This window comes from Cyanistes caeruleus, chromosome 10 (genome assembly GCF_971803275.1).
Source record: "Cyanistes caeruleus chromosome 10, bCyaCae1.hap1.1, whole genome shotgun sequence".
Taxonomy (NCBI): Eukaryota; Metazoa; Chordata; class Aves; order Passeriformes; family Paridae; genus Cyanistes; species Cyanistes caeruleus.
Window position 1 is genome coordinate 13,090,850 of NC_141710.1, and position 16,347 is coordinate 13,107,196.

General features: G+C 46.3%; 1 protein-coding gene across 1 annotated transcript; it reads left to right on the forward strand.

Moving 5' to 3' along the window:
• Positions 1–249: 249 nt before the first annotated feature.
• On the forward strand, positions 250–12,156 carry LSG1 (large 60S subunit nuclear export GTPase 1). The gene is made up of 14 exons (XM_086843601.1): positions 250–446; positions 520–637; positions 894–1,014; positions 1,583–1,669; positions 2,551–2,637; positions 4,748–4,808; positions 5,512–5,688; positions 6,088–6,513; positions 6,813–6,914; positions 7,738–7,881; positions 8,191–8,314; positions 8,925–9,004; positions 9,636–9,809; positions 11,095–12,156. Exons 1-14 carry the CDS (start codon positions 366–368, stop codon positions 11,272–11,274), a joined length of 1,962 nt encoding a protein of 653 aa, XP_086699727.1. The 5' UTR covers positions 250–365; the 3' UTR covers positions 11,275–12,156.
• Positions 12,157–16,347: the final 4,191 nt, after the last annotated feature.

Genomic DNA, 16,347 nt, shown 5'->3' on the forward strand with positions numbered 1-16,347 from the left:
CATATCAACATATCGTATCACTAGACCACGGCACTAAGTGCTACAGCCTTAAACACCTCCAGGGACGGTGACTCCACTGCCTCCCTGCGCAGTCCACTCCAACGTCTAATCACCCTTTCAGTGAAGAAATTCTTCCTCACGTGCAAACTAAACCTCCCCTTGTGCAGGTTCAGACCGTGTCCTATCGCCGGGGGCCGGCGGATGGCGAGGGCCGGGCCCGGGCCGGTGGCACCGCCTGGCGGCAGACGCGGGGCACGGCGGGCCGGGCGGCGGAAGGGCCGGGCGGCGGAAGGGGCGGTGGAAGCGGGCGGTAGAAGGCGGAGGTCGGGCCTCCCCTTCCGTCGGCGGAGCGGCGGCGGCGGCACATGGGCAAGAAGCGGAGCGATGGGCTCGGGCGCTGCCTGCAGCGGCAGCGCGGGCTGGAGCGCCGCGGTGCTTCCTCATGGGTAAGCCGGAGGCCGGGGAGGCGGGAGAGAGGTCGAGACGGCCCGGGCTGACGGTGGTGTCTTGTCCCGGCAGCTTCACGCCTGCGAGGTGGTCGCCGAGCGCGGCCCGGAGCTGCGGTCGGCGCCCGAGCAGAGCCCGCTGGAGGAGTTCCTGGCCACGGCCGAGCTGGCCGGCACCCGCTTCGTGGCCGGTGAGCAGCTGGGACGGGCCCGGGGCTGCGGCTGGGCCGGAGGCAGATCCGGGGGCTGAGGGGGGGTCCCGCGGCGGGACGACACCGGTTCTGGGTTCTGGGTGCGAATGGGGGCTGACAGCGGGTCTGGCCGGGCTGGAACTGGGGGTAGGTGGTGAGGCCCTGAGCCAGGGCTGGGGCCAGCAGGGACAGGATGGGGTGACAGGGGTAGCAGGGCTGGGGACAGGTGGCTTTGGACGACTGTCTCTCCCTTCAGAGCGTCTGAATGCCCAGATCGTGTCTGCCCAGAGCTGCACGGGCCTGCTCACAGCGCAGGAGGCCCAGCGTGTTCGACAGCTGCACCAGGAGAATCAGAAGTTCCTGCGCATCCCACGGAGGTGAGTTCTGCAGAGCCTGGATGCCCCTTTGTCTGAGTGGGGATCTGTCCCTGATCCCTCCATGGCTGCAAGCTTGAGGACAGCCATCAGGTTGGCAATAGTCTGCTTTTGGAGAAGCCACTAACTAATCTGCATGAGCCAGCTGTAACCCACAGCACAGGTGCCTGTCTGCCATGTAAATGCTGCCAGTGCCAGACTGTCTGGCCTGATGGTGTGGCTTTCCTGTCCCAAAGCTTGGCACTGCTATAGCAGGTGCATCCAGGCTGCCTGGTAAGCCTTTTGAGAGGTCTGCAAATGGCAAATAGATTAATCCCCATCTTAAAGTCCCTACAAAACTTAGTTCAAGAAACCAGCTTTGTGATATCAGGTGTACTTGCTCCCTCCTAATGGAGTTTGGAAGGAACAAAGAAAGAAGGTGTACTTAAAGCTGCTGAAAACAGGTACATGCACATTTGCACCATTACCTCAGCATAACTCAATGTGTGGTGTTTATGTTCTCTATGTTTACTGAAGTAATGTAGCTGGACTGCTATTTCTAACCACTCACTCCAAAATATGCTTGTTATAGGCCACACTGGGATAGGACAACCAGTGCAGAGGACTTGAAGCAAGCAGAGAGAGACAGCTTTCTCGAGTGGAGGCGACAGCTTGCCCAGTGAGTATGCTGCTTGTGGCTGGGTAAGTAGCTGGTGGCATTTAGTGACACGGGAAGCAGTGGGTTGTATGTATCCTTGTTGGACCAATAAAATTAATGTCTATTCAGTAGCTCTCTGTGCTTGTCCTGAAGGCTGGACATCCTAGCCACAGTCCAGCATGTCTTTGTGGTCAGCTCTGCAAAGCTGTCTTGTGTGTGCATGTTCTTTTAAAATAATTCAGGATGGCATGTGATATTCTTCATTTGCCTGTGAAGTAGAGGGTTACTGGATGTGTCAGTTAAGAGCAGTGGCGCTGCTCTGAAGAGAAGGCAGTGCTGCCAGCCTGCATACAGCAGCTTGTGCTGCTGTGGCGCTTCATCCTCTGGCTTGGAGAGTTGGGTGATATCTGCTCACACCCTGCAAACCCACACTTGCCCTGAGTAAAGTTGTTCAGGTGGTGGTAACATCAAGTTATACACCAAATACCTCTATACACCAGAGGTTGTATGGAGGTATTTCAGGTACCATCTCTAAATTTCATTACCTTTTCCAAGTGGTACTCAGTTAAGAAAAAACTGCTGGCACGTAGGACAACTTCTCTCATTTGTTATCGTGGCTCTCAAATTTCACAGGCAGACTCCTGATGAGTTCTCGTTCTTTCCATCTTTTACTAGTTCCACATTGACAAGATCAGGAGCCATTGTGTCACCACTAAACCAGTGCCACTGACAACAGTGTACCTCAGTGTTTGATCTCATTGAAAAAACATCAGAAATAGTTCCTCTATAGGAGTTTGGTTTGATTGCTCTCTGCAAAACTAAAGCCTTCTGGATCGAGGGAAGAACTGGTAGTGAGCTTACAGCCTGCCAAACGTAACATCATTTTTTCTGTTTTGCCTTAGCCTTGAGGAAGAGAAGAAGTTAATTCTAACCCCATTTGAAAGAAACTTGGAATTTTGGCGTCAGCTTTGGAGAGTCATTGAAAGAAGGTAAAGTCTTTTGCTATCCTCTTTTAAAAAAGTGATGTTGAATGTATTTTCACATGAATTGCAGCCCTTGAGACAATCTTCAAGTATCTCAGCTCATGAAAAAATATTAAGTTAGTAATGTTTTATTATCAGCGCTGCAGTGATTTTGTGTGGAAGTGATCAAAATTTGATATGAAGATGGGTTAGCTTCTTAGTGGTGCCTACTGGCTGTCAGCACTGTGATCTGCAGGTGGTTCACTGTGAGTCTCTGAAGATTCTTCAGTGGCTGCTGCTTCTGGCCTTCTCAGTAACTCAGTATGGGAGGCCTCCTTTGAGACAGTGCCTTTGAGGTCCCTTGCAAAGATTAACCCATTCCCCTCTTTCTCAACCACACAGCTGCAGCTGATGTTCAGGAGGCAAGGACTAAATAATGTTGGGAAAGATGGAGCCTCTTGGTCCTCCTTGGCCCTTTGCCATACAGAGAAGTTGCAGCAGTGCACAGAAGACAACAGGCTGTCATATCACAGGAATAGCTTTGTTTGCTCTGCTGAGCTGTAATACAATCAGAGTTCTATCTGCTACATTAATCTATCTGGGGCATTTAATTTCACTAGTAATTAAATTTGAGATCATCTCATCTCACTTTCCTAAAATTGAAAAATACTTCACCAGTGAGGTCATGGTGAGCTCGTCCCTTCACAGAAGGGGCTTTGTAGAGTGCTACTGGGTCTTTGGCTGGGGGAGTGCTGGTCAGGAATGTCCATTGTTTGGTATCATGATGTGCAATGTGAGTGTACTGGGGGTTTAGAGGTGACTGGAATGTGTTATTAATGCCTTTCTGCTCCTGTTGAAGCTTTATATTTCATGTAGAGCAAAAATGCTGTCTCAGAAGTGAGTGGAAAACTTACTTAGTCCTTTAACCTTTCCAGATAATTTTATCTGTTATCAGCCTTTTCCACGTATTTGCTTCGGACTAGTTCCCAGCAGTGTGGCTCAGTAACTTCTCTGTATCCCATCCCAGTATGATGGTGTCAGCTTTCTCTCCTATTGATCTTTGAATGTCTGTAACTATGCAGTCCCTCTTTGTACCCATGTGGCTTATTAAATTATTCCATTGGGGGGATTATTGATTTTTATTTTTTTTTAATACATAATGAACTGCCTAGTGAGGCTTGAAAATCTTCCATTTGACCCGTGGTGTTCTGAAGCTGCCCTGACTTAACAGGAATCCCTGTCAAACAAATAGAATCAGCATGTGATGGCAGTATTTTAAATTACTTGCCTGGAGAAGTTCTAGTGGAAGAGGCTGTAGTTAAATTTTCCCTTGCTTTTGACAAAAGAAGCATGGATGCCTTTGGGATCTGAAGCCATTGCATTTAATTACTGTGTGGAACTAATGAGTCCTGCTATGTGGTGGCCACCTGTCTCTGCGTTTGGAAAGTGTTTCCTAAAAGCATGTTGCAAGACCCTGCTTACATGGGGAAGCAACATATTTTGCTGAAGTCTAAGGCTATTTTTTCATTGTTTTATGCTTTTTGTGACAAAAAGAGCACAGAGGAACTTTTGAAAATACCTGATATCAAACACTTAGAATCTGCAGGTCATTTGTGGGAGGCTTTGTACATCTTGTTCTGTGCAAGGAGGGCAACAGTGTTCCAAAATATCTCGCTGTTTAGGAAAACCATGTCTTCTTCCTCTTCATAACCACCCTGCCACAGTTGAAGATGAGAAAAGACAGAAATGAAGTTGTGTTATCACAGTTTTTAATACCGTTCTAAAATATGGAGTACCACTACTGTGGTTCTTGCCTGCTGAGCATTTCTGAATGGTAGATGGGTTGGCAAAACTGGCGTGTTTTCTTCCTCCTTGCTGGCTGTACAGTTGTACAGGAGAATGAGCCAGGTGAGGAGGAAACACTGTATGGCAGTATTTGTAGCACAAGCATGGCTCTGTTGGACAGGTGGGCTGCTGAGATGCACTGTTGTTCAGTAAAGGTATTTAGTAGGATAATACAGTTAAAACTATTAAAATTCCAAGCAAAACCTAAAAGTGAATAATAGCTGTGTCTTTCTGCCTCCTTTGAGGCAAGGTAAGAAGGAGTATTTTATGGAGCTTTCCTTTACTTTTGCAGTGATATTGTAGTCCAGATAGTAGATGCCAGAAACCCCCTTCTGTTTAGATGTCAAGATCTGGTAAGTAAACCACTTTCTTGAATATTGTCTTTGTTTTATGTCCTAATGTTTATATATATAATTTTTGTTTAATGCATTCAGCTACCTTGAAGCTGTTTTGCTGCTATGCCTAAGTGGGTATCTTATTAATTGATGCAAGTATTCTGGCATGAAATTATTTTTCTTTGTTTTTTGGTGTTTCACATAGAATGTTGTGGATTCAGAGGCACTTCTGCAGATGTTACATGCAAATATTATATTATTCCTCATTATCCACTATAAGTGTCTTCACATAAGGGAATTGTCTTATATAAAAGCATAGTGGAATAAAAGTGGGTGAGGATTACAAAGGATCAAAAGTTATTGAAGTGACAAGTTTGTAATGATAGGGTATAGAACACTGCATCAGGGAGACATGAAATTTTTCAAATAGTTATCTTAGGAGCTCCTGCTGCAGGGTGCTGATTAATATCTTGTCACAGCTCTAAGCAAACAAGGTGTTTGCACATGTGGCCAGCAGCAAGCTGTATTGCGGTAGTTGCATGCTCCAATTTGTTCTTGTAGCTGTCTGCTGAGAAGCACTTCCACCAACCCAGGGATGGTAAGCTTTGGCTACACTCATGTGGAGCTGCACAAAGTAATTTGTCTTGCTGCTCTTGTATTGCCTTGGGGTGGAAGGAGTCAAAACCAGAGTACAAACTGATCCTTCTCTTGTTTTCTTCAGGAAAGTTACGTTAAGGAAGTCAGTAATGACAAGGAGAACATGATCCTGATCAATAAAGCAGATTTGCTGAGTGAGGAGCAACGTGCTGCTTGGGCACAGTTCTTTGAGAAAGAGGGTGTCAAAGTGGTGTTCTGGTCAGCTTTGGCAGAGTGTCAACGGCTGTGTGGAGAATCAAAGGTACTGTAGGTGATCAGTTCAAACTAGGTCTGTGCTGGCTGCAGCTGGTAACTTGCTTTGCAGCTGTCCTTGATAATTAATCCTTAATATTAATCCCTTAATAATTTTTAAAAAAATAGTGTGGGTGTGCACACACTCATTCTGGAGAGGAACTTTTTAATGACTTCACAGAGAAGCTGTGAACAGTCCCTCCTGGAATACTTTTGTCATTTTCCTGAAACGGGCTGGTTTTTCTTACATCCTACTTAAGACCTCTAAAAAACCCCAGTGTGATATAAACACTGAGTTGTCAGCTCTTGGATTGTGGCTGATGACAGCTGCCTACACTGCAGCAGCTGCAGCCAGCAGCAAGGCTTGGTGTTGTCTTTGCATTTCACCTCTGAACTGCTGTTCCCACAGGAAATGGGTGCTGAGGGGGGAGCAGAGCACCTGAGCAGTTCTGAGGATGAAGGCTCCAGTCAAGAGGACGACAACACAGGACAAAGTAGCACAGAAAGAGCGTCCACATGCAGCACCTGGCAAAGTGTAAACCAGGTTCTGGTGAGTGATGATAACAGCAGTGATGAATATGAAGACTGTGAAGATGATGAAGAGGAGGACTGGCAAACCTGTTCTGAAGATGAAGCTGGTGACAACTTAAATGCTGCTGCTCCAGAGAGGATGGGAAGCAGGACTGATGATGCTGCAGTGCAGCATGGAGTGCAGGAGCAGAACAGGAACGTCAGGAACTTCAGCCATCTGGTACAGAGAAATGAGCTGCTGGAGATATTCAAAACTATGCACGATGGACCAAGGGTGAAGGATGGGGAAGTAAATGTTGGGCTGGTGAGTTGGAATTTGTGCTTAACTGGAATTTACTTAATCTAAATTTTAATTCCATGTGCCCGTCCTGGGAAAAATTCATCAGGTAGCCTGGCTTCCTGTAAGGGTATAAAGACTAGCAAGCACAAACCACTGTGGGTTTTGTGCAAAGATTAATACTGAAGTTCCTAGAGCTCAGTGTGGCCCCCTGCTTGCCCTAGTTTTTTTTTAGTACATTTTATTAAAGAACTTCTGTGTCAGAGCTCTGTCAGTCTTTTGGCATTGCCTTTGCCTGTTAACATTTCACTTTTTTGTTATCATAGGTGGGTTACCCTAATGTTGGCAAAAGTTCAACCATCAACACAATCCTTGGAAATAAGAAGGTGTCAGTGTCTGCTACACCAGGCCGTACAAAACACTTCCAGGTATTGCTAACAAATAACATCAGTCTTTTTATAATTTCTTTTTCCCCAGGGGAAAAGAGCTTCATTATGACCTAGTTGAAACGACATGCATTCTCTAAGAACTCTGCCAGTCTGACCTGTGGCCAGCAGAGTAGGTTGGAGCGGGGTCGTCTTGATGTGTGTAATTTTGGAATACTAATTCTTGTTTCTAAACTCATGCTTGACTTTGAGTCACTCATGAGAGCTGCTGTGCAGTGGGGCATGTTTTCCATCTCCTGATTTTATTTAGTTACCTTGTCCCTGTTTTTTCCCAACATCAGTCGTGAAGAGAGAAGCTTTTTAAAGTGAGTCTTCCTCCACACAGCTTAAGATCAAGGTTTCAAACTACCCCTGTCTACATCATTGCTGTGAATAATTGTAGTTTTCCTGATGTTTTCATATTGATCAAGCTTTGATTTTGAGGTGGCAACTCCAGTGCTATAGTGTGGGACCATTGTGGGATTTGTACTTTTCAAACTCCTAGCTGTGTCAAAAAGTCCAACACACTGAAAGGTTTCTGGACTGCTCCTTTCCCATCAGACTGGAGAGCTGAAGATCTTGGTGCCACCATCTGGACACCTTACTTAGGAACTTTAAAAGTGTTGCTGTCTTCTACATCTGATCTCCTTAATTCATCGGCTGGGACCAGCAGGGCGGGTGTCTGTGTTAGTAGAATTTCTGTTTATTGTCATTTGCATCCATGTTTCATCTATGCATTTGATTATTTTTATTTTTTTTTGTTGTTGCTTTTTCCTCCATGGACACTGACTTGCCATAGTGAACTAATGGGTTATTTATCATGTAGACCCTGTATGTGGAGCCTGGCCTGTGCCTTTGTGATTGCCCTGGTCTGGTGATGCCATCTTTCGTCTCTACCAAGGCAGAAATGATTTGTTCTGGAATTCTGCCTATAGATCAGATGAGGGACCATGTTCCACCTATTTCTCTAATATCCTTTGCATGGGGTTTGTGAGAGTGCACGGAAGGGTTGGATCTGGAGTATGCCAAGTAGCATGTTCCAGCCCTGCTAGCAGCACACATGCTCATGCTTTGAGGGAGGTGGGACACACTGGATAAAACAGTCCTGCTGTGTTGGTTTTTTCCTGTTTCATCTCAACTTAGTCGTGTTGTCAAACTTGTGTTATTTTTCTGGTTTGCAACAAAATCCATGTCATTCTTTGTGTGTGCTCTTGGAGTCACGAGGGCAAGATTACTTGTGTAGCTGTAAATCATGAAGTGATTTCCTTCACTAGCTTATGTTTGCCAGCATATCCCACGAAACATTTTGGAAGCAACCTATGGAATAAATATCATAAGGCCAAGGGAAGATGAGGACCCAGATAGAAAGCCAACAGCTGAAGAGCTTCTAACAGCATATGGATGTGAGTGTTGATCCTTTTAAAACCTGTCACCTCCACTGTGTGCACAGTCCAGAACATGGTCTTAGGGGAACATTGTAAAGTTAGGCCTAGCTTGGGTTTGTGCATTGGATCTCTTTGTTAGGATTTGCCCTCCTCTGTGGAATAGTCTTTGTTAATGGCTCGTCTCCTGTGTGTGTTGGAGTAGTGCTTTGCCAGTCCCATCTGACAGATGTACTGATGGTGAACAGATACTGGTGAAATGCCCTTTCAGTCTATAGTGTGGTGCTCTTACCCTTTCACATACCTCCCACCATCTGTGTCTGAATTAGACTTTGAAGAATGCAGTGAATTCTCATTATCTGCCTTTAAAATAAAAATAAAACCCCAGCAGTTCTCTGCTAGTAGGGAGTTGTCAGCTCTTTTAATTTCTTTCAGGTCAAGATACTTCTGCAGTACCTTTACAGTCACCAAAGTTCTTGCCTTTTTTTTCTCCCCCTGCTTTCCCCAAGAGAAGCCTTTTTCTAAGGGAGTGTTTTTGAGAAAGAATACAAATGGATGGTTAGGCAGCAGAGGAGAACATACTAACATTCTCTTGTACTTATGGATAATACATTTTGGATTTCTCTTCCAGATATGAGGGGCTTTATGACAGCTCATGGACAGCCAGACCAGCCTAGATCAGCTCGATATGTGTTAAAAGATTATGTCAGTGTAAGTGCTTCCTTCATCTGGGTTTTCTTCCCTTCTCAGAGGTGAATTAAAGGTTGCACTGGAGTACAATAAAGTAAATTCTATTTCTCTGGATAAAATCACCGTGTATCAAAAGATTTTTTAAATTTGTCTGCTTTTATGTTTTAAAAGAATAAACTGAATTTCTCAAGCTGCCTAATCTTAGGTGATTGCTTAAAAATATGGTGCCAGCTAAATAAATAATCATATCCCCAAAATAGCTATCAGATACTCAGGAATTGACCCATAATGTACAGCTGGACCAATATTTGGCACTAAGGACTGTTGCTCTGAGTGTTGTAATACTGCATGCTTTTGCCGCACTTCTTGGCAACATATTGTTGATAATTTCTTAATAGGATCCCCTGGTGCTCCTCAGAGTTTTGCTCTGTGTTTTTTGTAGCTGGACACTGCAGCTACAAATGGTGCTTTGACATGGAGGTGGAACAATACTTAAACTTAGGAGTCAAGCCAGTTGTTGTCTGGGAGAAGAAATAAAGTGTACTGATAGTCTGCCAACGTGAGCCCCTAAATTTCAGGCTCTTAGGTTTGGAGTTATTTTCTTTCCTCTCTGAGTTTCTTTTGTAATAACTGGGTTCCATTGTTTTCACAGGGGAAGCTGTTATATTGCCACCCACCTCCTGGTATCGAACCAAATGATTTTCAGCACCAACACCAGAGATGTCCTGACAGTACAACTCTGCAGACTACTGGACAAGTGAAGCCTGAGAAAAATACCAAAGCAAAACAGATTGAAAATGTGGTGGACAAAACATTTTTCCATCAGGTATATTCTGAAAGAGATTTGTTCTAGGAATTTTTGCTGCAGCACTCATCTGTAGTTACTGGGGGAAAACCAACTTTGAAGATGGAAGTGCTGGGTTGAGTTAATGCTCTTTGATGCTGTGGGATCTGCATGTAATTTCCACCCAAGAGCTCTCTGTTCTTTTTATTATCTCCTAAATCACTGGGAATGTCCTAGATGACAGAAAGATTGCTAATGAGGTGTGCACAGATGATTTTTCAGAGGTCAGGAGGGTGATCCTTGTCATTAGAAATTAGACATCAATCTGGAACAAACAGGAGGGAAGAAAGACAAGAAGGAATGACATGGCAGCTGACCCAGAACATGGTTTTGGACTAACAGGTCCTTTAAGCTGACATTCTTTTCCTGAGATAATGTGTTTAGAGGATGTGATAAGCTTTTTCAAGACAATTGATTTAGTACTACCTGGAGGTTTTAACTCAGAACCTGAAATCACATGAATGCAAACTGATTTAAAATCCATTCAAGAAATCTCAAAATTAAGTGGAAAATGGGATTTTTCCTTAACTTGTATGATTCTTGTTAGATTCCACAGGGATCAGTTTTGCCCCTACACTACTGAAAAAGTGTATAATGACTCGTACTGAAATATGGAATCCATAACTGACCAGATCTGCATACCTGACAAAGATTAGAACAGTATTTTAGCCCTGAAGAGGATGGGTCATAGTCAGCATGTTCCATTCTGTTTGGTTAGCTGGTTGTAAACACCATTTGTTTAGCACAGCTAAGATAATCATGCTTTTTGAAAAAAAGAACTCGGGCTCTTTTCAAAAAAAAGAGCGAGCTATTTCAGAAAACTTTGACCTGAAAAGAATTTTTGGGATTACCAGACTGTTGCTCTGTCTGCCCAAAGTGCTGGCACAAGCTGTGAGCCCTGTCAGTGCTGCCCACGCTCCAGACTTGAGTAACTTATTTTGGTCTGTGGCTTTCCTGGGCGCCAGATTCATTTGTGAAGACACAAATGTGCACAGAGCAGAGACTGTAGGATCCATCCTGGTGCTGGAGCTGATACTGGCTGGGGTGCAGTGTCACGTCAGTGGCAGATGCTGGGGACCTGGCACAGCTTGGCAGAACTGGAGCTGCTGTCAGGCTTTGGCTGCCTGCCGTGACCTTCCTGCAGCTCTGGAGCAGGGGCTGAGCAGGCCCTGCTGGGTTTGAACTTGCCTGTGTCAGGTTTTACTGACATACTGCAGTGGTTGAACATCTTCTCCTCAGTCACTGGTGTTTGTGTCTCCTTTTCCAGGAGAACGTTCGTGCCCTGATGAAAGGGGTCCGGGCTGCCATGGGGTACCGACCTGGCAGTGGCCTCGTGCCTGCAGCTGCATCCAATCCTGGCAGTGTGGTAGGAAAGCCCTGGAAAAAACACGGAAACAGGAACAAGAAAGAGAAAATCCGCAGGATCACAAAGCACCTGGAGGCTTAGCTGTGGCACCAGTATCTCGCCTTTTCAGGGCAGGGACTGCCCTGTCTCACAGGCCTTAATTGAGGGGGAAAAAAACAGATAAGTGGGCATCACTAGCTCACCTGGGAGCTCTCTGCGGTGGATTGGCCTGGCAGGGGATGAGCGTGGGCACTGGTGGCTGGAGTTCATCCCTTCTGAGAACAAAAGAGACCTGGCTGTTCCTGTTATCTGGAAGCCAGCCCAGTCAGTTTCACTGCTGTTGAAACATCCTTTCAATGGGAGCAGATGGAGCTGTGCAGGAATGTTTTTTCCTTCCATAAAGGATGTATTTTATAGCTGTTGCAATCCAAGCAAGCCCTGTAAAACTAAAATCTTTAAACAGTTAAATTTCAATGAGTGATGTTTGTTACATTTTGAGACACTATTGCTCGTCTTTTTTTTTTTTTTTTTGTTGGTCTTTAAGGCTTGTTTGTTGATTTGACAAAATGCTTTAGTGTGTTGACAAATGAGGTAAAATGATCTTTATTGCCCTCTTCCTTCTGTGCTATTCTCAGCCCTGTTCTGTAGAATGAGTAACCACTCCCTGTTTCCCAGCTTGAGCAGAGCACAGCACACTGTGCAAGGAAAATGCTGCTTTTATATCTATTACACTGAGCTGGTATCAGTTGTTTTTGTGTGACTTCCCACTGGTATTTTAAAACATAGGCTCCCTATGACTGCCTAAAAATATGGTGCTAATTTGTCCTTAAATATATTTGGGATTTTTCTTCCTATACGTTTGACATGTTCTGTCTCATTGCCCTATGTCAGAGAACTGTCTGTTAGCAGATTTTGAGTACATGAGTATTTGATGCTAAGAAGACCACTTACGTGGGGTCAGATTAAAGTGAGATTTACTTTTCAGCTGCCCTACTGAGAAAATGTTTGTGCACTTGGTCAGAACTCTTTGTTCCTTGTTCAGCATGAGGAGTAATGATAGGACTGGAAAAGCTCACAAAGACGAGTCATGCTTTGTTTTTAGGTGATGGAATAACACATGATGCTGGTCTCTTGATACTATAAAAAGGGATTTCTGTCTTGTAATTCTCTACTTTCCAGGCCTTAAATGTGGATGGAGAGATGAAAGGAACTGCTGAGCAAAGCCACAGCGAATGTGGGGTGTGCAACCAAGCTGGTTTTGGCATTGTGACCCTTTGTGTGTGTCCTGTACACCCAGTTTGCATGGTGTATGCAGAGGGTCCCCAGACAGCAGAGCTCTCACCTCAGCTCCTGCTTCCCCTGGAGTGCCTACACTCGAGTTCCTAATTACATCACTGGAGGGAAGATAGTTCCCTGCCATCTGTAAAGTTAAAGTATAATTAAACTGAATTAATATGGTCAATGGTATTTTAAATCAGTGTACCGTAGCGGAAAGTAGATTCTCAGGAGAGACTGTTTAATCTAGTTCTCCTGGAGAAGGTGATCTTTGCCTTTGTTTCCTGAAAAGGTTGTGTCTTAGCCAAATCGCTCTGATCTGACTTTTCCACCTTTCCTTGCTAGAAAGGTATCTGCTTTTGTCCCTTACGATGCTTTAGGGACTTGATTGCTCAGAAACACTCCTTTTTGTCCTGTTTTGTGTGAGGCTATTACCTGTCAAACTGAAGTTGGAATATCTTTTATTGAAGATGTAAAACATTTTTTCTATTTTGTTTTTCTCCTTTTGAAGCATTTGAATTGTTAGCCGATGTTGCGTGTACCCAAGTTCTCTTCTTTTGCATTGTCTGCCCTTTCCTGTTAGCTGGCTCTCCATGAGCCCCTTTACTGGACTGGCTGGTGTTGACCCTTCCAAATCCAGTGAGTGACAGAAATCCCCAGGGCCTGAGACTTGGGAGGACTGCTGTTGCTTGCAGAAACCTTTGGCCATGAGACCTGCCAAGCAACTTGCAGTGTTTGCCTGAGTGAATGGAGGATAATGTAAACATGACCAAGCAAGTACTGTGTGCTCAGGTGTTAAATGCAAACTGCTCCTTGCTGTGCTGAAGGACTCTTGCCTCAACAGAAGAAGGATGTAAAGATCTGTTAATACTTCATGCTGTTACTGGGCAGTGGGCAAAACAGTTAAGAGGCAAATTAATGCTTTCCTGTGGTGGTTTGATGTGTTGCTGAACCACATCCCTCCCTGGGCAGTGCCAGCTGGGCCTTGCTGACAGCTCAGTACAGCACATGGTAGCAGCTGGCAGGCGTGGGGCCATGTGGGCATTGCTCACTTGTCAGAGCCAACACAAAGGAGACACTGTGCTCTGCCCTGGCCACCTGTGAATTAGCCTCTGCTGCTCCACTGCTTTCTGGAGAAGGCCAGTTTCCATTTTGGAGTGCTGTTTTCTTCAAGTGCCTTGTGTGTGTAGAGGGAATGTGCAGGCTGCAACTGGCTCCAGTCCCTGGGATCCACAGCACTTCCAGCCCCCCAGTCTGTCTCTCAGGCAGCTTTTCTTTATTATATAAGCAGCTTATTTTCCTGGCTGATGTTGCCTCCAGCACCGACACCTGCCGCAGAAATGCAGAACTGGTTTGGGAATATGATTTGGACCTGAACTGGCATTTTATGGTATCTTGCATTGAGAACTACAGTTCTCCCTGCAGGTCTCTCCTGCCCAGTTCAGGGAGTCTTACACCAGCCTGCAGTCTCTCACAGCACCTGGTATCCCAGGAGACACACAGGTGGGTCTGTGCTGTGCATGGCACGGGGTGTCACACCTGCAGGGCAGCACTGGCAGCCTGTGGTGGATTCACCACCTGTGCCCTGGACATGCAGAGAGCTGGGGCTCTGCTTCACACACAGGACTTGCCATTGCATGTCTGAGCTGCAATATAAGCTATCTACTACAGAAATGTGTTTTGCAGTCTTGTTTTGAGGAAGAGCGGTACTTTTTACTCTGTTCCTGAAACCTGAAGCATCATGGGTGAGCAGTTGAGGGGTAGGGGATGCTAGGATGCAAATCCCTAAGCCACTGTTGTGGGTGCAGTTGGTGGCAGGTGAGGTAGGAGCCTTGCTGCCCTCAGCTTGGCAAAGCCAGCACTACACAAACAAGTCCTCTGTCCATCACCCCACTGCAGGCTGTGGGGCTGTCAGGGTCAGGTGTCTGATCTCTTCCCAAAGTCTCAGGTCAAGGATCAAACGGAGTCTGCAGCAAGGGACTGCCATGTGGGATCTCGCTGATTTTCTGCAGTCACTGCCTGGACCTAAACTACTCCGTTATGTCTCTGAGGAGGCTGAACTCCCCCTCTCCTGCCATTAGGGGCCGGCCTTGCCCAGGCAGAGGAGCAGCCTGTTGCCCCCAGCAGCAGTGATGGGTCCTGCTTCAGTTCAGGATGCCAGCAGGGGTGTGGGTCCCCAGGGCTCCCCACCACCCCCCTGCAGAGTGGCTCACCAGCTGCTCTTCCCTCCCAGCCACCCTGGCAAGGAGGTGGCCAAGAGGAACCACAGTGGGGAGCATGGCTCCAGCCATGGCAAGGCAGCAGCTGAGGCCAGGGCCTTTCAAACTGTTTCTATAAAAGTTGAGAGACTCTTTTCTAATTGTCCTGAGACATGTTGCTTTAAAGAAAGAAGCAATTTTTCTTTTTTCCTCTCTGGTCACAGCTCCTTCCCTCCTGGGAGGAGCTTCATGCCATTGCCTGGCCCCTGCAGGTTCCTTTACCCCTATTTGTCTGTGAGGAGCAATATTGTGCTGTTGCCCTTCCCTGTGTGGTGGCTCTACTCTAGCTTTTTTACCGAGTTTTTTCTTTTTTTTTGCTGCAGAAGGAAAAAATCTATTGGGGAAAAATATCCTGGATTAGCTGGGAGAGAGGCAGGGAGTAGCTCTCCAGTATACCTCAGAAAATAATCTTTCCAAACTAAATGCCTGAGGTGCCCAAGACATCTTGGAATATGAAGAGAGGTCATGGTGAGGACAAGAGGAAAAGAAACTTCTACTGAGTCAGAGGAACTCTGCCCCAGTGTTCTTTCTTGCTGTGGCTGTGGGAAAAGGGTCTGTCCCATGGGTGGTATCAGGGCAGGAGGACTGCACGTGCTGGGTGGAGCAGACTTGGGTTTGCCTTTCTGGAAATACCACCAGCCCTTTGTCACTTGGGAGTTCAGGCAAAGCACTGAAAACATAATCCGTGAGGGAAGGTCCTGCAGTCCAGCCAGGCTTTTGCTGCCTGCCCAGAGCAAAGGGAAGCTGGAAGCCTCTACAGTGCCCCTTTGTTTTGTTCAGCAGTGGTAGACCAGTGCAGGCTCATCTGGGATTTCACAGGATTTTCAGCAAATGTCTGCTTGGAGCATCTCAGAACTGGCTGTGCTCAGGGCAGTGCAGGAGGATACTCAGGAACCACTTTTCCCAGGAAAAAGGGATTCTCCCACTCTTGTCACACTCCATATCTTGCTTGGCCATTCTGTGTGCTCCTGTGCCCTCTCCTCACCTTGTCATACTGCAAGGGCAGTATGTGAGAAAAATGGAAACCAGAACTATTCTGCTTTGCACTTTGACACGGAGAAAAGGAGAACCAAAAGCTTTCTTGTTGCAAATGCAGCCAGTTCTCCTTTCTGAAAGGAGTCTGCTGCCCATGCTGCCCAGGGAGCTGCCTGGGGCTCCCTGACACCTGTCTGGAGCACTGCCTGCTCCTTTCTCTTCACAGTGGGACTTTGAGGATGTGATGGTGCAGTGGAGCCAGTCCAGCCCTGCTGCTCAGCCTTGCTCTGTGCTGTGCCCAGGCACCTTTAGACAAGCTGCAGCCCCTCCAGGATATCCAAGCACCTCAGCCAAACAAGCAATAAGCTGCAGAAGGTGCTTCTTTGGGGGAAGGTGAGAAGCTCTGGGGTGCCACCACAGGCTGCCATGCTATGTTGTGCCTAAAGCACTGCCTGGTGGAGCAGGGACAGTTCCTAGCACCTTTCACCCTAGTCCTGTTGAGATATGGCATGGCCATGCCCCTTTCTCACCACTGATGGCTTCCTTCTCTAGAGCTGGGGCTTTGGGAGAGGTGCAGCCTTACAGCTGGATTCAAAACCATCAGTCTCCTCTTGTGATTGTGCTGCTGTTTCCCCCTGCATTTAGGCTTACAAGCCATGCCCAGTGA

Bases quoted from the DNA above. Each gene is read 5' to 3' on its own strand.
- LSG1 (XM_086843601.1), top strand. From the start codon at position 366: ATGGGCAAGAAGCGGAGCGATGGGCTCGGGCGCTGCCTGCAGCGGCAG. The intron at 4,809-5,511 runs GTAAGTAAACCA...TGTTTTCTTCAG, and splicing joins TGTTTAGATGTCAAGATCTG to GAAAGTTACGTTAAGGAAGT. The intron at 5,689-6,087 runs GTACTGTAGGTG...CTGTTCCCACAG, and splicing joins GGCTGTGTGGAGAATCAAAG to GAAATGGGTGCTGAGGGGGG.